This window comes from Miniopterus natalensis, chromosome 11 (assembly GCF_054644295.1).
Source record: "Miniopterus natalensis isolate mMinNat1 chromosome 11, mMinNat1.hap1, whole genome shotgun sequence".
In the NCBI taxonomy this organism is placed as follows: Eukaryota; Metazoa; Chordata; class Mammalia; order Chiroptera; family Miniopteridae; genus Miniopterus; species Miniopterus natalensis.
Genome location: NC_142091.1, coordinates 40,520,644 through 40,540,588, shown reverse-complemented (window position 1 = coordinate 40,540,588; position 19,945 = coordinate 40,520,644). Strand labels below are relative to the sequence as shown.

The 19,945-nt window shown below is 49.5% G+C and overlaps 1 protein-coding gene and 1 pseudogene across 11 annotated transcripts; one reads left to right on the top strand and one right to left on the bottom strand.

Moving 5' to 3' along the window:
* Nucleotides 1-555: 555 nt before the first annotated feature.
* Nucleotides 556-19,519, bottom strand: PGAP2 (post-GPI attachment to proteins 2). 11 transcript variants are annotated; one of them, XM_016218144.2, is made up of 8 exons: nucleotides 19,501-19,513; nucleotides 13,353-13,373; nucleotides 10,379-10,553; nucleotides 6,346-6,529; nucleotides 2,662-2,914; nucleotides 2,416-2,522; nucleotides 1,691-1,799; nucleotides 556-1,509 (listed from the first exon to the last, which is right to left on the bottom strand). In XM_016218144.2, the coding sequence occupies exons 3-8, from the start codon at nucleotides 10,510-10,512 to the stop codon at nucleotides 1,379-1,381; spliced, it is 918 nt and encodes a 305-aa protein (XP_016073630.2). In that variant the 5' UTR covers nucleotides 10,513-10,553; nucleotides 13,353-13,373; nucleotides 19,501-19,513; the 3' UTR covers nucleotides 556-1,378. The 11 variants fall into 11 exon arrangements, with proteins under 11 accessions (XP_016073630.2, XP_016073634.2, XP_087677820.1 ...); XM_016218148.2 differs by lacking the exon at nucleotides 6,346-6,529 and having other exon boundaries at nucleotides 19,501-19,519; XM_087821694.1 differs by lacking the exons at nucleotides 13,353-13,373; nucleotides 19,501-19,513 and adding an exon at nucleotides 12,959-13,036.
* On the top strand, nucleotides 14,400-14,557 carry LOC148091981 (U2 spliceosomal RNA; annotated as a pseudogene).
* Nucleotides 19,520-19,945: the final 426 nt, after the last annotated feature.

The window sequence follows — 19,945 nt, the reverse complement described above, 5'->3', positions numbered from 1 at the left end:
TTTGTTTCCTGTAAGAGGGGACAGAAGACAATAGGCTTCATTGTGGCTCCCCCCTACCCCCAAATTTCCCTAACAAAGCTCTGGGCTCCCTTGGAGGGGCCAGTCTTGCTCTGGGGCCCAGCCACAGATTCTATAGTGGACTGGGATGCAAAGCATGAGGAAAGACTTCCTGATCTAGGGTTCAGAAAGGGAGAGGTAGAGAGCCATTAGCCTGCAGGCAGGTGGTCTCAGTGGTCATAAATCTGAGTTGTACCCATACACTCCCAAGGGGAAAGATCTTTACTGTCAGTTGGGGTTAGAACTCAGGCTTTTGCCTCCACCCAAGACTCCCAGGTATCTCAGCTTCCAGGCCTGGAGTCATTACAGGGATAGTTCAGTCACTTCTGCTCACCAAAATTGGGGCTCAGACCAGCCATAGGAGACTTCAGGCCTAAGGACATAGCAAGGCGCCATGTGGAATCATAATCTGCCATGGACTTACTCCATCCTAGAGCTTGTCCCTCACTTGGTTCCATTAAAGAGACGAGCCCCAAGACAAGCAAGCCTAGCCCAGACTATTGGCCAAAAAAAAAATTTATTTTCCTTTGAAATAAATGTACAATCAAGAGCTCAGGGCGTGGGGTAGTAGGGAGGTGGGGGGGGGGGGGGCAGTTTAGGGGTAGGAATCTGTGCCTATGACCCCTCCACCCCATGCTTTTGCCAAGGAGGAAGAGTCTGTAAGCCCAAGATTTCAGAAGGGAAGGGAAATCTATGCTGTGCCAGTGCTTTTTCTGGAGCAGGTCAGCCTTCAGGTACAGACCACCACCTCCACCAGCTGGTATCAGAAGCACAGAGCACAGACTGGCAGACAGAGCCCTCGGAAATCATGCAGCCTGCCCACCCCCCATCATCAGAGATGACATCGGGACTAGGCCATCCGGGCAGCCTTGGCAGGGAACTGTGGCCGCAGGCCTGGATGTGCAGAGGAGATTTATTAGACACATTAGTCAAGTGAATGACCAAGTGAAGAGAATGACTGTGGTTTTCAGGTATCAGCCACTGCTCAGTGGTCCCTGACCTCAACGAGAGGTGGCTATGTTAAGGCCAAGAACCGGATGGTGGTTATGAACCTCAGGACTTTTTTTAGCACCAGATGGTGGAGCTCTCCTGCCAGCTCAGCTTCTTGGGGCCTCTCACGTAAGAGTGATGCTGCTTGAAGGTCCCTGTGCCTTCATGTGGGGTGGGGAAAAGGAGATGTGATAGGGCTGGGTAAAGCCATGTCTTGTGCCCTTCCTCCTTTCTCCTCCCCTCCCCCAGCTTCAGTAGGGCCCAGAGAACACAGAAAGTAGGGAAGGCCAGTTTCTGGGCAGTGGGCCCCTCCCCAGCAGGAGAGAAGGGTTTAGAATCGCTTTTCCTCAGGCTGGGAAGTAATGAGAAGCTCCTTGTTCCCAAAGTCCCAGCAGGCTGTCATGTGGAATGCCATGTTGGTTAGGACAACAGTGTACTCCAGGATGGCAAAGATGGTGTACACTGTTGTGAGGAGACAAGGAAGGGCATGGTGAGCCTCCTGCACACACCCTCCCCTGTCGTGGGGCCCCTTGATAAATCACCACCACATCACTACACAGGGAACACACTGCCATATTGCACACTATAGAAAACACACTGTGCTGTAGTCACTGACCATCTACGGATCCTAGCCTGGCCTCACCTCCAGCCTCACAATACAGGTTGTGCCGAAAGTAGACAGCCAGCGCCGTGAAGAAGGAGACGAAGTTGATGATGAAGAGCCGCTGTTTCCAGCTGTAGGACTTCTGATCCTACGGGATGGGCTGTCTGATCACTTTGCAACTTGCTGGATGTGTGTCGGTGCCCTCCCCTCTTAGCCCCAAGTCCTAAGAGTGGGTCTCCCCTCCCTTGGCCATGGAAGGGGGCACGGGCAGGGGCAGCAGGAATTATGGGCATGTTCACATCCCTGCATTTGGGGTATAACGGGGCCAAGGAGCAGTGGTGTCCCTGCCCCTCCCACTTCAGGGGGATGGAATATGAAAGTTATTTGGAGTCAACCAAACAACCCAACACTTTCAGATACTGTGGGAAGAAAAAAGGTGTATGTGTGGTGGGGGGCAAATGGAGTTATTACAGACCATAGACCCTGACACATCTTCCTAACCCAGTGCAGCCTGGTGCTGGCCCCATTCTACCTCCATTTGGAGCCTCCATCTCTTCTATTCTCCAGTCTCCCATACTACCCAAACAGTCCTAGATTCTGACCAATCAGTCACCCTCCCCTTGTCCCCAAGTCCCAACCCCAGCCCAAGTTCCAATTAGAACTCCAGTTCCCACCTCACCATTAACCGTATCCAGAGGACAGGTCTCCTTGATCTTCCTCTGGGCCGCCTGGAGCCCCAGGTATACCCTAGGGGTAGACCGTACCTCCTGACTTACTGTGTGCTTCTTGGTCAGCCGCCAGATAACGCAGGTGAGGAGCATGTGACTGAGGGATGCAGCGATGAACACAATGAAAGCATTTTCGTGGATGGCTGAAGGGAGAGAAGAGGGTTGGGAGCACACATTGTAGGGAGCATCCAAACCCTACATTGAAGGTCAGAGTAAGGAAGGGGTAGGGGCATCCCCTCCCTGAACCCTTTCCCACTCTCCTTCCCTCCTCCAGTCACCCACTGAAGTCCTCGGAAGAGGAGACATAGGTGAGCACTAGCAGCGCGAGGTTCTCGATGATGTTGAGGCTGAAGTTGAGGCGGCAAAGCAGGTGGTATCTAGGACACGGGGAGGTGCAGCTGAGGTAGTAGTTCCAGTAGGCGAAGGCCACCAAGAAGCGTGGCGCTGAGTGCAGGCCGATGCAGAAGCGCCACACGTAGCGCTGGGGCACCTCCCCACCGATGGCCGAGCTCACCGAAGGCAGGTAATTGGGCACCTAGAGAGTTGTGACCCATCTGGGCACTGGCCCTTGCCAGGCCCACCCACCTGGAGATCCTCTCTCCATCTAATCAATCTGGCCCTCAGAAGGCTGTGTTCCAGCCCCTCCCCTTCCAGGAAGGCCTCCTTCAGGCACCCACAGAGCTCTCCTCTGAGACCTCCCCCTTCCAGGTCCCAGCTCCCCAAAGTGCTTGGTTCTCATTCCCCAGCCAGACTGTGGTTTGTGCAGGGGCATATGTGACCACCTCCATCTCCCTACACATGGAACCTACACATGGCTGGGAAAGCTGGTAGACAGGTTCAGAGACTCTCTGAGCCAGTAGTGGAAGGCCCTGTGAGAGGTTCAATGAGCCCCAGATTCAGTCCCGCGACAAGGATGAGTCAGAGACCATCTGAGCTTGTTGGGGCAGTGCTGTATTCACTGCCCAATGATCTGTTCCTCTGACTGCTCCCAGTTCTACTTGCTTTTCTGGGCAAGGTGTGCCAAGGTGGTAGAGGGTACTGTGAGATCCTGCGGGAGCTGGGCCAGAAGGGTACCCCCACTCTGATCATGTTTAAGAGCGTGGATGCTCCTAACCTGTGGTAGTCATCCTGTTGTACATCTCTCCCATCTATCTTTCTAAAAAAACGGGTTTCCTCGCCCTTAAAGAATTGTAACATCATTCTTTCAAGTGAGGAAGGAGGAGATAATACACAGCTTCAAGGATTGCTGTGCTGCTTGTATGGGAGGGTGAGAGGGCGGGGGATGAGTGAACAGTAGTTTCCATGGGGATAAGAAAGCCAGGAGGAGGATCGCTTAGACTCAAGGGCCTGGCGCTGCTTCTCAAACTTTAATATGCATATAACTCACTGGGGATTGTGTGAGTGCAGAAGGTCTGGAATCTGAGAATCTGCATTTCTAAAAGATTCCAGGACTGTGGAAGCTACCAGTCTGTTGTCCACACTTTTCATGGACTTTTTTAGACTTCCAACAAGGGCCAGAGCAGTGCCAGAGCCCAGAGAGGGAATGACCCTGCTGTGATTATGGTGGGGCCAGTCTTTAGAGATGGAGGTTCTGCAAGACCCCTTCCTTTTTCCCAATGGGGATGTTGAATGGGCATCCAAAGTAGCTAGGCAGATAGGCATGATGGAGGTAGCTTACAAGGCAGGGGTGGGTCTGGAGAAGCACCAGCAGGGGCTTCACAGCCTTCACAGAAAAGGAGATGGAGTCCCATCAGCACGGTCAGAGGAAACTAAGTGCAAAGCTCTCAGAGAGAGGGTGCTGCTCTCAAGGCCAGGGCTTGAGATACCATAGCTTGAGACCAGGCTCAGATATTCACTCTGAGTATTCAGTGAAGAGGCAGCCTGGACGTTTTAGATACACAAACCTGGGTCTGTATCCCAGCTCTGCCTTTATTAATGGGGTAACCTTGAATAAGCCACTTCACCTTTCTGAGCTTCAATTTCCTCATTGACAAAACAAGGATACCACTGCCTACCTTACAGGGTGATTGTGAATACTAAATATATACGTATGCAAAGCATCTGCAGTATCTGGCACGTAGAGGGTACAAAGGATGGCTGTTGAACATGGGATGGCCTATGTATGAGGGAGAGGAGCGAATCCTTCACCAGATACTTCTGAGACCTCCAACCCTCCTTACTTGACTTTTCTGCCTCTCTGAGGAGGGTTAGTGGGAGTGTTGCCTCCACTTCCTAGAATATTCATTCTGAAAACTCCTGTCACAATCTCAGCTATTTAAGGGGAACGGGACCAGCCTCTAAAGCTTGAATGGGTGAGCCTAGTGTATTTAAGGGCCCAGATCCCTGACCAATGATGGGGAAAAGGTAGAGTAGAGATGGTACAGAGTTGGGGAGATGCCTCAAGAGAAAGAGAGAATTAGGGTCCTGTGGCTGCTACTCCTGTCTTCACAAACTCCACCCAGATTAGGGGTGAGGGCAGAGTTCTAAGAGCAGGGAATGCCTCTCTCATCACACACACACAATCAGTTACAGATACTCACACACACACCCATTCCAAGCACACAAGTTCCCCACTCACCAACTATGCCAGCAACAAGCAACATCAGGAGCTATCAGAAACCAGGTACACAGTTCACCTCAAACTTCACCAGAGCTAAGGGTACTGAGAGATGGGAACATAACCCCTTTCCCCAAAAATAGAAATCCTTTGGCCTGGAGAACATGGCTCAGTGGATCTGTGGCAGGGCAACAGAACAGAAATTCACATGCTATAAAAGGAGGGGGGCCCAAAATATTCCCTGTCATGGCACCTCAGTTTTCACCATTAGAAATTCATTCTTTTGGCCTCAGATAAAAGTTCCCTGAAATTATGGATGAGTTTTCTATCTATCTCACTGCTCCCTGCCCCTTGCTAACCTGTCAAAAACTCCCACTCCTGTCATTTCCACTTTCTATTCTCTGGACTCCATTCCCTCCTGTTTATCTTTACAGTCCTCATATTAACTCTGTTCTCCCCAGTAGCATGAGCTATTGTACTGGCTCCTCACTGGTCTCCCTACTCTTGTCCCCTGCCCTCCTCTTTTCAGGAGGCAAATTGGTTTTCTAAACCACAAATGTGATCATGTCCCTTTCCTTCTTAAAATCTTTCCAAAGCTTCCCATTGCCTTCTGGATAAAATCAGAAGTTGTCAGCCTCTCCCTCCCCCAAAGATTCTTCTTCACCCCACAGCAACAATGCCCCCTCAAGGAAGGAAGTCTTCCCCAATGTCCAACCTGGGCTATGTGCTTCCTCTGGGCCTGCTATCCGTCCTCCCTTTTATTACAGTAGGAGTCCTGTCTCATTGTGTGGTGACTGTCTGGGTCTAGGACTATCTATTGTATGAATGAGATGCTAAGGGCAAGTCCATGTTCAATTCAATGCTCCTGGCACGGACCCTCTACTCCTGGGTCCTCAGCAAAGGTCTGGTGGACTGCTCTTGGAGGTAGGAAGTCCATCTAGGTTTCTAGCTGGCAGAGCTCTGAGTGGACAGAGGGAGGCCAGAGACAGAAGCCAAGCTAGAAAATCCCAGAGCAGGGCTGGGGTTCCTTTTAGGTCAGCTATCCGTTACTTCTCCTAGTTCCTGGCCTCACCTTACCTCCTCAGTCCTGGCTTCCCTTCCAGTCTGGTCTTTCTTCAACCTCTTTCTCCCTCTCATGCTCTCTCTTACCTAGTCCCACACCCTTCCCTCCGCCCTCTCCCCTTTGCTCCCTTGCACTCCCTATAATCCTCTTCTACTCTTGGAGGACTGAGTCTACTCTCTGAGCCTCTCCCCCCAAATTCCCCCTAACTCTGACTTGCCCCCCCACCATTCTTTTATCCCTCTCCCCTCTCTCTAACCCTCCACCTTCTCTCCTACTCTCTGATTTTGCCCTTATGTCCATCTCCCAACATCACCCTGACCCAGGTGCTGGGGGGCCTGGCACTCACCCCACAGTCAGTGGCCACCGTGTACTCAAAGTGGAACACCAGGGACCAGATGATGCAGAAGAAGAAGCCGAACACGGGGAAAGTGATGAGCCACCAGAGCATGGCTGTGAAGCGAAGCCGGAAGATGGTCCCATCAGGGTCCAAGGGCTGGGAGGCCGCAGAGAACATCCTGTAGAAGTGGTGCCTAGGCAGGGCAAGGGACACAACGTAGGGCCTGGCAGGATACCTGGGTCTGGGAAAGTGGGGCCTTTTCCAGAGCTACTCGGGGTATAGAAAAGAGCCAGAGTAGAAGGATCATAAGGGAGAAAGGAAAATAGTGCAGAAGAGAAGGAGGTGCAGAGGGAAATGGGCAAGAGCAGCAGAGATAGGCAGGGTCAGCTCTTAGGAATCCCCTTGGCAAATGGTCCTATACAGCTATCTCTTGAAGAGTCTGGAAAATAGAGGCTCCTAGTGGCCTGGACATGAAAGCCCTGAAGGCCCACCTCATTCTCACTACCCTCATACCCACTCAGGAGAAGGGTCAGAGGTGGAATGGTTATTATTCCCATTCCACAGAAGGGGAGACTGAGGCCCAGAACTATGCCAGGATCAATCATTAGGACTAAGGTCACTTGCCACCTGACAGCTTAAGGCTCCATTCAAGACTTTCTTCAGGTCAAGGATTCGAGACAAAGGACCCTAGCTCAGACTGGCCCAAGCCTTCCCACTGACCCTGTCTGACCACATTCCTGCTCTTTACCCATGTTCAACTAGGAACAGTGGGTGTGCCCCAGAACCTACTTCAATGGGGCCACAGGCTGGCAACCATCCCACCCCCAGGCTCAGAATGATCCAAGCCTCAGGCCAGCAGTATATCCTGATCCCAAGATACCAGGGCCCTGTGAGGCCCAGAACTCTTATCTCCTTTCTAAGAGGACCATGTCACCCAAGCCAAGGTTTACAGGAATCTGAAGATCATGGGAACCTTCTTCACTCAGCTTGAGCCTGCTGTGCTGGGCCAGACCCAGGACAGACAGACCTGGACCCAGGGAGCTGGGCTTCTTCTGCTCCCTTCTCCCTCTAGGCAAAGAACTCCCTTTCTACCCCCTACTGTCCTGACCACCACGACCCCTCAGGCTGGGCTTCTTTCTGGGGGGCTCAGATGAAGATGACTTTGTATTAAAACGCCCAGGATCAAATCTCCCCTTGGGACTCATACCTCCCTCCATTAGGGAACCCCAGTCCACCAGTCCAGCTCAGTCTGCGTCTGGGAATGGGACAGAGGAGGGGTTAGGGTAGGGGGGTGGCACACTGAGCAACACTCACACTGGATGCTGAAGGATCCGGGGCTTGGGTTGAGGCTCAATCCAGACTGAGGCTATTCTAAGACTAGAGGATCCCACCCCCAGCTCCCCAGGGCCTGCCCTCCCGCCCACAGAGTACCCAGATCTCCACCCCTGCCCAGGCAGACAGCCTTCCTACAACCAAAAAGGCCACATTATAAATTCTGGAACACTCTGCAAAGGTAAAAAGTGATAGTGGCTAAGGTCAGCACACAACAGCTTCCTTGCCAGGGATGGGGGTGGGGACCTTTCTGAGTTGTGTCCAGGGATACAGGCAGCTTTCTAGAAAGGGAAAAGTAGAAAACCGAACAGGATTTTGCCCCTTTTTGTTGGTGTAGGACTGAGTATGTTATTGCGCCCCACTGGAGAGCTAGCTAATCTTAGGACAAGATTCATGATCCAAAAGAAATCTAGACAGGCCTGAATATGAGCTATTAGTGTCCAGCCTGGACCTATGCAAAAACAGCTAATGACAGCTCAGGCTGTGTTAACAGAGGCATAACAGCCTGTAATAGGAAAGGAATAGTCCTGCTTTTGCCTGTACTGCCCAGGCCTAAATCAAGGCATAGCATGGAGAGAACAGTGACCAACAGTGCCTGAAGGAACTAGAGCTATGCCACCTAAGAGTAGGCTCAGGGATTCCTATCTCTGCAGAGCTGGCTGTAAACCAGGAGGAAAGAGTAGCTCTAAGGCTCCCAAGGCAGAGATTCACCAGGAAGAGAGTGCATGCTCACTATAAGAAACAGCTTGCTAATTGTTAGCTACTAAGCCTCTTTCTTTTGGGGAGGAAGAAAACTCCCATCACTGGGGATGTGCAAGCAGAGGTAAAGTCACCTAATTATAGATATGTTAAACTAAGGTTACTTCTTTTATTCCTAGGGTTGGCCATTCCTGGGAACTTCAGGGTGAAAAATTCAGGGCATATACAAAAATCCCCAGGGGGATCCAACATGGTAGTCCCAGGGACAAGGACAAAATACCCCCAGGGTCACTAGGTCCAGTTCTGCCCAGAGGGGCCAAGTACCCCTCCTATAACAACCTATACCTTAGCTACAGAACCAGTATGCCAAGAATAGGTCACAGATATGCCAGGTATGCTGAGGTTATTGACCCTATTAGCCCTTGGAGCCAGCCATGAGGGGCAGAGCAAACAGCCCACATTTAACTCCCTATGCTGCACAAATATGATTTGCTCTATGGACTATGACTGCATTATATATACCATGCCTTCCTTTTCCCAAAGCACTGGGCTGGGGGTTCCTATTCACCTATTCAACAAAAACTGATTCAGGTGTAGTGCTCACCTTCAAGGAGCTCCCAGTCTGGTGGGGAAGACACACAAATATAAGGTGATAGAATTGTGTGAGAGAGAACACAGGGTACTTTGGGTACCCAGAGGAGGGAGCAATTAAGTCTGCCCCAAGGAAGCTGAAGAAAGCTTTTTGAAGGAGCAGACACCTTAGCAGGGTGTTGCAGGATGAAGAGGAGTTGGCCAGAATAGAAACATTTGATGTATTATCTAAGGTGAGAACTAGGTCATGGATCCTTTTTAATCCTCCCCCTTAGACCAGCTGGTCACCCTCTTTCTTCTAGTCCTGTTCTTTCTGATAGCTCCCAGTCTGGGTTTCATCAGACTGGCTGCCCACAGCTCAAGGCCCATGATTAGCCACTGACAAATCAAGAGGGAAAACTTCAAGTCCTATGAACAACAGAAGTAATCCACCCCTATCCCCAGCCAGACTCCACTGTGAGGCACAGCCCCTTTTCTGGAGCAAATGCTCTTTATAGGGGGTCTTCAGAGCTCTCTCTGAGGCTAATGCAAAGTCCATGTTCAGGCCCTGCCTCTTTCCTACCTAGAGCACCTGGGTAAATTCCTCTCCTGCTCTGTCTTCCACCCTGACAACTTCCCTTCCCTCCTCTTCCTTCTGCTCCTCACCCTCCGCATTTCCCAAACCACCTTCCTGTCCTCTACCTGGAGCTCTACACTAGCCCTGAGGAGGAGAGGACAAGAATGTTGAACCCCGTTTTAGACATGGGGAAACTGAGGCTCAGTATCGCTGTCTCAGGTAATATACAGACAGAGTCAGTAGAAAAATTAGGAGTATAACAGAGATCAACACAGGTCTCACCCACTTTACTCTAATATCCTACAGAGAAAGAACCCTCACATCTTTCTTCCTGGCCCAGTGCCCCATATCAGTGTCCAGAGGGTACATGGCCACCTATGGAACCTCAGAGGGCATGGGACCTACCCCAGAATACACACTCATCATCAGATCCCCATCCAGACAGGCACAAATACAGTCTCTCTCACACACATACCCCACTCAAGGCCATGTCCTTTACAGTTACACACACATATACATCATCACATTCCCACAGAGACAGGCACAAGCCCACAGCACAAATGCTCTCTGGCCCAGTCCTCTTCTCTCTCCATCCCCCGGAAAACCCTAGGTCTCCTGAATCTGCCCCTCTATGAAGGATTGGGCTCTGGGGCTGCCCAACTTCAGACCCCAGCTCCCACCCCACAACAAGCTCCATGGAAAGTAAGAGGGAGATGAATCCTTATGGGATCAATTTGCAGGCATCCCCCCAGCAGCCCAGTATGTTTGATGGATCCCACTGGTAATCCCATTACAAAAGAACCAGGATCCAAAATAGATCCAATTGGGTGTGAATATGAGGTATCAGTGCCCCCCAATCCCTACCCCACAGTGTGTAGCCGTAGTCTCCTTGAAGTGGAAGAGCAGGGACCAGAGGATGCAGAAGAGGAAGGCGACAAGTGGGCAGCAGACTGTGACCAGGGCCACCATGGTGAGGCGGAGCCGGAACAAGGTCCCATCCCGGTCCAGTGGCAGTGGGACCTGGTACATCTTGTCAGACCTGGGGTTGGAGTGGCGTGCTGTCAGGGTCCAAGGCGGCAAGGCTGGGACTCTGGTGAAGTCCGCTCTTGTGCTCAGTCCTCAGACTGAGCTATGGGCTGGGGAGTCCAAGAAGGAAGCCACCTAGCCCCTAAGCTTGGACAGCTCCTGCCCTGGATCAGGAAGACTAACTTAGAATCCCATGAGAACATTCACCCTCAATTTCAGAGGAAGCAATGAACCAAACCTGTGCTGCAATGAAGCTTGAATAGATTGGGAGACCTCCTCTTCCCTATTCCTGGCTTCACAGGCCTAGGACTACAGGAACTGGTTTAACTAGTCTCTGTTATTTCAGGAACCAATCCTAAAGCCTCCTGGTAGACAGAAAGGTCCATCTCTTCCCCAGGTCCTTGAGCCTTCAGGCTTCAGGGCCTCATATCAGCTCTCACTGCTTTATTCACTGGCCGACGGCCCCCTCTGCACCTTCAGTCCCTTCTCAGGTTCTGTGTGCTCGGTGTACCTGCACCACAGTCCACAGCAGCAAGGACTCCATGGAAACCAACAGAACCTCGACTCCCTGCTTGTCCCCAGCTGCTGCCTCGCATGCTCTGAGGGTGAAAGACTTTGCAGAATCAGGCCTGGAGCTGGCCTGGGCTTGCTGTTTACTGGAGAAAGCTGCCTAGTCAGCTTCTGGAAGCTTCCCAGTGCCCAGGGGCCTGTCCACCCCCTCTGGAGAGTAGGTAAGGACTCCCTACTCAGATGAGGGTATCTAAGGTCAGGAACTATAATAATTGAATATACATCAGCAATCCTAGCTCAGCAGCCCCTCTGTATAGAAAGAGAAGTTGAGACCAAGAGAGGGACAGGAACCTGCTCAGGGTCACAGGGTCACAAACTACAACTCTGGCCTTCCTTGACCCCTACCTTGGTGGGCCAGAGATCTGGGCAGAAAGATCAGATTAGGTCAGATTAGGCGGGGAGGGAAAAGGGGTACCTGTCTACAGGAGGGAGCAAGGTAAAAACCAAATCCTATATAGATTAGTCAGTCATCCCTGTTCCCATTGTAAAGACAGAGAAACCAAGACAGAGAGAAGAAGGCCCTTCCTCAAAGCCATATGGCTCGAGGGAAAGCCATCCTCAGAATTTAGGCCTCTTGTTGCCAAACTAGGGCTGGTTCCAGATATATAAAGAACTCACTCTTCTGGACTCAAGGGCCTCACCAGATGAAGTCCCAACTCTTCTGGGCCCCACCCTCAGGACTCTCCCTTCTAGCCCCACCCTCCAGAAGAAACTGACTGCCATAGGCTGGCCTCCTAGCATTCCGGAACAAGCCTGGAAAATATGCCTCTGTATTCTCATCTATCTTCTCCCGCCCACCTCTCTGCCAGGCCCTGTCAGGCAGCCTGCCCAATTGCTCAAGCTCCTTTCTTCCTTTAGGGGCCAAGGGTTTTGGAGGGGAGTTGGAAGTGGCGCTGGTGAGCCTCCCCAATCAAACACATTCCTTGGATCATTCTCGGATGGACTGAGTCCATCTGAGGGCAAGGCCCTAGAAGGGGAACACCTTCCCCACCCAGACCAAACCCAGATTCTGTGGTTGTAGCAGTATTAGTCCCTCCTCTCAAAATCCCTCCCTGAAGCCAGCTGCTGTAGATCCTTGAGGAACCAATGGGTTCCCCAAACTGAACACCAGGTCCTCCAGGAATGTATAGTTACTGCCCAAGGCAGGGGGGTGGTAAGGAGATTCAACAAACAGACTGTTTCACTTCTTCTAGATATGCCTGGCTTCCCTTTTAGCTGTGTGACCTTGGGCAGGTCACCTAACCACTCTGGGCTCATTTCCACAGTTGTTCAACACAGTTGTTGATTTTGTGTTTTAGGTAAGACCATTCCAACTTAGTCATTCAACTCCTTCAGGCCTCAGAACAGGGAACTCACTACCTGAAGGGCAGGTGTTCAGGCCCAGTCAGCTCTAACTTCCTCATAGGTATTACTTAGTTGAAAACTGCTTTCCTAGGAGTTACCCTACCTTATCTCCAAAGATCCCTAAAGATCTTCTCAGCTTCCAGACCGAATCCACAAACTGAGGCTCAGGGAAGTTAAAAACATTTGCTCATGGTCACATGCTAATAACTGACAGCTGAGATTTGAAACTAATCTATTGGATTCCAAGCCCACCCCTGTCCCCTGCATTTCCAGGCACCTAAGGAGGAACGCAGAGCACGAGTCCCGGCGGAGTTAAGAGCAAGCTCAGCCTCTGCACACCGAGGGAAAAAGGGATCAGCTCCGAAAGTCGGGACAGCAGCAATTCCCGGGTAGGGACCAGGACTCCCAGAGTTAGGCACTGGGCCCTGCGGAGGCTGGACCACGTGGCCGAGCTCTCCCAAGCGGGGCTGCCCGGCGGTCCAGCACACCCACCGCCATACTCACCCAGGCTGCGGCTGAGAGGAGACCGCGCTGGCGCAGGCCAGGAGCGGGGGATGTGGAGACTCGGAGGAGGCGGGGGAGTGGGGGTAACCCAGGCCCCGCAAGGGGGTGCGGCGGGGAGGGGAGGGGGAGAGACGGGGAGGAGAGTGGGAACGGTGGGGGGCGGGGCCGGCGCGCTTGGGGCGGAACATGGGAAGGAAACTGCGCCGAGATCCTCAGCTGGCTCCTCCCCGCTTCTGCAGACCCTGGCCCTGCGCTCCCCTCCTTCGTCTGGCGTCCCCTCATGGCATGCCTCTCCAGCCCTCATCTGTCCCACTAATTCTGGATGCGTGGACACAGCCGGAAGAGCCCTCTACACCGGATCTGACCCGCTGGATAAGCCACCTTGTCACCTTACCTCTCTGCTGTGTTCCATCACCTGTTGAAAGAACATAAAATTAATTCAGCAAGGCCCCAGATTCTCTTATTTCCTGGCCCCAGTCTCTCCTTCCCCCCTTCTGGCCGAATTATCCAGCCTCAACACTCAAACATTAAACCAGTTTTGCCCCAGCCTTAGAGCCCCTCCCCCAAACCTTGTTACCCAGAACCGATTTGGGGAGTTTCAGCAAAGAGAGAAGCAAGCACCAGATAGGTAGTGAGATCCAATGAGGCCCACCCCAGAAACTCTGGGCCAGAACTATTCCCGCCTTTGATCAGGAGAGGGCGCCCTGTCCTATTGGACAGAGCAGAGAGAGGATCTCCAGCCCCCAACCCTGGTCTCTCCCCACTATGAAAGGGTTGATCACCGGAAACCAGCCCCCAGGGTTCCCTCCCCATCAGGAATGACCCATAAAGGAACCTGAGGGACACTCCTGGCTCCCTTTGCGAAGATCATCCTACCCCCATAGGGAAAGAAGATGAAGGGACCAGTAATCCTTCCTGCAGTCACAATGCCTGTTTGTCAGAGCCCCTGCAGGCATTGGAGGGCCTCTGAGCTAGACACCACCATCACTTTCCCCCCCATTTATTTTTTAAATTGATTCTAGATAGAGAGGAACATCGATTTTTGTTGTTCCACTTATTTATGTGTTCATGGGTTGCTTCTTGTATGTGCCCTGACTGGGATGGAACCTGCAACCTTGATGTATGGAGACAATACTCTAACCAACTGAGCTACCTAGCCAGGGCCATATTTCCCCCCATTTAAATCTCCACAGTAATAATCAGCACATTCTGAGCGCCCTGTGTTCCAGGCACTTCTCTACTTTTTATGTTATCCTATTTAATCCTCATAAAAACTCTATGAGATAGATACTATTAATATACCCATTTTATCAATGGAAAACAGAAGGTAAGTTACCTACTCATGCAGCAAGTAAATGTCAGAATCAGGATGTGAGTCTGGCACGTGACTGTAATCACCATATACTGTTAATCCCACAAGGTAGCTATAAAATTACTTTGCATCTCTTCTTGGCCTTTTGGCCAAGATCGAGTGTAGTATCTGTTCTTATCAGTCCACTATCTAATATGTCCTCTATCTTAGGACAATATATTAAATGGATTTTTGGAGCAGGGAACAATCTGTCCATTCCACGCATTGACCTAGGTATTGCAGAAATAAATAAATAAATAAATAAATAAATAAATAAATAAATAAATAAATCACCATTTTGCAGATGGGGAAACAGAGGTTCCAATTTTTATTAACTTGCAAGAGCTTATTTCATGCATTCACTCTTATACATTCACTCAGTCTAGGCCCTCTCTGTGGGAAGCCCTGGCCTGGGCAATGGTGGGGAACCAGGAGGTATCTCAGTCCCACTCCTGAGGGCTCAAAGTCTGGAGGGAAGGTGTCTTATTCTAAAAACTACTTTTCTTGACTTTGAATTCTTCCCACCCTGTCCTTTAAGGTCCCAAGGGAAGTGAACAATTAATAAAACTTTACTGAAAGAACCACTTCACTTTAGTTCCAAAAACTGGATTTAGGTTTTCTACCTTCAGGCTTCGCATCATCCTCTTTGTTTAGCTCCAACCCACAGATTCCTGCTTCTGGCCCTTGTTCCCTGTCTTGAGCTCTTTCCTGGTCCCACATCTTTATTCTCCCTGTTCATCTGGCTTGGAATGCTTCTTTTCCTCCATTTCAGCAAACTCTACTCTTCCTGTAAAGGTAGTGATTAGCATGATACTTTGGAAATTTAGAAATGCATGTGGTAATTTCTAGGAGACCAATAAAATAATAAAGAGAATTTAATTTCCAAATTGGCACAGGATGGAAAACAAAATAATCCAGAGAAATACAGGAAAGGAGATTTAAATGGCCAACAAGCACATGAAAAGATGGTCATCATCATTAGTCATTAGGGAAATGTATATAAAAATGACAATGAGATGACACTTCACACCCCTTAAGATGGTTATAAGTTTTTTACAGAAGGAAAGTAACAAGTGTTGGCAGTGACGTGGAGAAATTGGAACCCTCATATAATGCTGGTGGGAATGTAAAATGGTACAGTCACTTTGTAAAACAGTTTGACAGCTTCTCAAAATGTTAAACATAGTTACCAGATGAACCCACAATCTACTCCCAGGCATAAAAGTATAAACACATGAGAACTGAAAACCTATGTCCATAAATAATCTGTACATGAATGTTCATAGCAGTATCATTCTTAGTAGCTACAAGGTGGAAACAACTCAAATGTCATTCAGCTCATGAATGTATAAACAAAATATGATATATCCATAAAATGGAATATTATTTGAGCATAAAAAGAAATGAGGTACTGATCCATGCTATAACACGGATGAACCTTGAAAACATTTTGCTAAGTAAAAGAAGTCAGACACAAAGGCTGCATATTATATAACTCCACTTATATGAAGGGTCCAGAAGAGGCAAATCCATTGAAATGAAGTAGATTAGTAGTTGCCAGGGGCTAGGGGAGGGAGAGATGGAGAATGACTGCTAATGGGTCTGGGGTTTCTTTTCTTTTATTTATTGATTGATCTGATTTTGAGAGAGAGAGAGAGAGAGAGAGAAACATTGATTTGTTGTTCCACTTATTTATGCATTCAATGGTTGATTCTTGTATGTTCCCTGACCAGGGACAGAACCCAAAACTCTGGCATATTGGGACAATGCTCTAACCAGCTGAGCTACCCAGCCAGAGCATGTGTCTGGGGTTTCTATTTGGGGTTACGAAAATGTTCTGGAATTAGATAGTGGTGATGGCTGCACAACCTTATGAATATACCAAAAACCTCTGGATTGTACATTTTAAATGGGTGAATTTGAATTATATGTGAATTAGATAATTTCCCATGTGAATTATATCTCAATTTTTTAAAAAATCTGGCAAAGAACTGGGCCTCAGTAAGTGGCAGTTATTACTACAAAAAAAAAAAAAATAAAGAATAAAGGAGAGACAGAAACAGAACTGGAAGGACAAATAGAAAGTATAAAATATTAGATAAAATCCTGAATAGACCAGTAAAATCATTAAATGGAAACAACTAAGTGCTCTAGCTAAAAACATAATTATATGCTATTTACAAGCATCACCTTTCACTATCAAGTTATAGGAAAAGAGGAAGGAAAACAGTATTTACTTAGTGCTTCTAAGTGCCAAACATGTGCCCAGTTCAGTCCTTTGCAAATTCCATTGTCTTACTTGACCTTCACAACCACCTTACAAAATAGGAATTACTGTGCCTCTTTTATAGACAAGAAAACTGAGGCACAGAACAACTAATTAATTTGTGCAAGGTCTAAAAAGTAGCAGATCTGGCACATGAACTTAGCTGTTTGACTCCAACTCTGCAGCTCTTTCCAATGCATAAGAAATCTAGAACCATCCCTCTGGAAGGAAGTTTCTTGCCCTCCCATGATTCTGTGGTCTGGCTCCTCCCTAAGCACCAGTCATAGCTGCATAGGGTGAGTTCTCAGGGCATGTGTGTGAGAGACTGGGGCTCCCATGGCAGAGCTAGACTTTTCTTGGCTTTGTCTCTCTTGACCAGGGCAGTGTTGAGCTGCAGACATCTCTGGGCTCCTGCTGCCAAGACAGAGCTTGGCTCAGCAAGTTTTTGTGAATATGCACCAAACTCTATGTCTTTAGAAGTGAAAGAAGGAAGAGGATGGTAACTGAAGGGGTGCTATGAGAGTTAGGCAGAATAAGAGTATGTGGGCTCAGGAAGCCCTGGCTCACAAAGGAGTCCTTCCCTGAGCAGAAGTCCCTGAGAATGATAAGCTTGTGGGCCACATGCCTACAGAGTACCTAACAAGAGTTCTACTTAAAAATCACCATGGCCCTGGCTGGTTCGGCTCAGTGGTTAGAGCATCATCCCTCAGACTTAAGGGTCCCTGGTTCGATTCTTGCCAAAAGCACATGCCTGAGTTGCTGGCTCAGTTCCCAGCCCCAGTCAGGGCATGTGCGTGAGACAGCAAGTCGATGTGTCTCTCTCACATTAATGTTTCTCTCTTTCTCCCTTCCTCTCTCTCCGAAAAGCAATGAAAAAATATCCTCGGGTGAGGATTAAAAATAATAACAACAAGTAGAGGAAAGATTTAGTTGGGTTTGAAGATTGGACGGTGAGAAATCAATGGTTCAGGAGGGCAATGAGGAAGCCACTGTAACTATCCAGGGAGAATTAATGACTTTCTGATGTAGAGCATAGGTAAGGGAGGGTGGAGGGCAAGGAGGGATGTTTGGATGGAGGAGTTGGGGAAAGGAGGCTAGAATCAGCTGTTTAAACTAGTTTTACTATTTTACCCTCTCCATATTTACTTATTTTCTTCCTTCAAGCATCTACTGAGTACCTACAATGTACCAGGTTTCTCCTATCCATTGTCTTTTAAAATTTTTATTTATTGATTGATTTTTTAGAGAGAGAGGAAGAGGGAGAGAGGGAGGAGGGAAGAGAGAGACACACACACACACAGAGAGAGAGAGAGAGAGAGAGAGAGAGAGAGAGAGAGAGAGAGAGAGAGAGAGAGATGCATTCATTGGTTGCTTCTTGCATGTGCCCTGACAGGAGATGCAACAGGCAGTCTAGGAGTATCGGGATGATGCTCTAACCAACTGAGCTAACAGGCTAGGGTTCCTATCCATTATCTTATTTCATCTTTATGACACTCCATTTTTTGACAAATGAATCAATTATCTCTAATCCCTTGCTACCACTGAAAACCCACAGGGATTTAAATTCACCTACTTTTGGGCACAGCCTATCTCAATTTTGCATTGATGCTCCAGGGAGAGGTGGTGGTGGAGCAGTAATCCTAATAGGCTTTCTGAGCACAGTCCCTGTTATTCTGTGTGGGGCTCTCAGTCACTAGGTCTAGTTTCTAGAACATGTTCAACTCTCCCTCTGTAATGTCAGGCTTCTGCTCCAGGCTAGGCCTGGGGGAAAGGAGCACCAATGTTAAAGAAAAAAAAAGCCATAGGCCCAATATGGCATCACGCATGCCCAAAGTTCATGATACCAAACCTAGATTACCTGACCTAATTGCACTTCCAACCTCTCCCAGAAACATCATCTTTTATATATATATATCTTTATTGATTTCAGAGAAAGGAAGGGAGAGGGAGAGAAAGAGAAACATCAATGATGAGAGTCATTGATCGGCTGCCTCCTGAGCGCCTCTGAGTGGGGATCGAGCCCGAAACCCGGGCATGTGCTCTAACTGGAACCAAACCCAGATCTCCTGGATCCTAGGTAGATGCTCAACCGCTGAGCCACACCCAGCTGGGCCCAGAAACATAATCTTAACCAACCAGTATGAAACTTTCTGGTCAAGCACAAGTAAGGTAATCTGTCACATAGGCCCTCTTTAGCCTCCATAGAAAGAAGTAATTACATGATAAAAAAATCTTTCCCTTCTCCTCCCCCAAAGAAAGGATGTCTTTTGCTAACAGTTCCCTGAACCCACCCTTCTTCCTATAAAATCCTTCCATTTTGTACAATCCCTCAGAGCGCCCTTCTGGTTGCTAGATGGGGATGCTCCCCAATTCATAAACCGCTTTATAAAGTAAATTAGATCTCCAGATTTAATCGGTTGAACTTTGTTTTCTTAACACCAAGATGAAGAAAATGCAGCTCTGACCTCCAAGAGCCTAGGCACAGAAGGCAAGAAAGTAATAGGATACAACGTGACAGAGCCTGCCGGAGCATTAACCCAACTTGCTGACAGAGATCAGCAAGTGTATCCCGCGGAATGCAAGAATATTTGATCTAGAGCTTTAGGAATAACTGGGGGTTCCTAAAGGACACGTGGGAAAGCAGTCCTATGCTTGAGCCTCTCCCTAGGACATCTCTGATACTCATTTCTATGCTAGGGATTCAGAGAGGGAAAGGTTGTGCGGGAGCTGGCGCGGGTCAGGCGACAAGGAGGCCAAGTTTTGAAACCTCCCAGCAGCTGCAGGAAAGCTACTTTGACAGTCGGACCTCCCAGGAGGGTCCTCCAGCTCCGCACGCGGTCTGGCCAGGAAATGAGGGGAGGACCACAGGGAAGTCTTCCCTACACCGCCCACATACTGGGGGCAAGGTGTGGGCAGAATAGTTACCAAGCCATCCTGGAGCCTTCTTCCTTCTGATTGGCCCGAGCTTCGGCAGCCAGGGTCTCTCCGCTCCAAGCGAGGGGGTGGAGTCTCTGTGTTGCGTCACCATTCTTCTCTCACGCCGCGTCCAAGGTAGCCACTCACCAGCCCACTTCTAGGGGCCTGTGTGACCTCACGACTCCCTCCCAGCCAACCGCGGCGGCGGCGAGAGGCGGGACTCCAAGTCCCTTCCACCACCCCTCCCCTTTCCTCCCCCAAATTTCCTTATGTCCCTCCTCTTCCTCCCCTCGCCTCCTCCCCAAAGACCGCCCCTCACGTTCAGTTTCAAAAGGCTCGTTGCCCAATGAATAATGGGGTGGGCCTAGAGTGGCGTCGTCGGCTGCCAATGCGCAGGCAGCGAGGGCGGAGCGGCCGGAGCGAGCCTCTGACGGCGGGCGGCGTGTGACGCAGT

Bases quoted from the DNA above. Each gene is read 5' to 3' on its own strand.
- PGAP2 (XM_016218144.2), bottom strand. From the start codon at position 10,512: ATGGGACCTTGTTCCGGCTCCGCCTCACCATGGTGGCCCTGGTCACAG. The intron at 2,915-6,345 runs GTGAGTGCCAGG...ACAACTCTCTAG, and splicing joins CGGTGGCCACTGACTGTGGG to GTGCCCAATTACCTGCCTTC. The intron at 2,523-2,661 runs GTGGGTGACTGG...CTCTCCCTTCAG, and splicing joins CTCCTCTTCCGAGGACTTCA to CCATCCACGAAAATGCTTTC.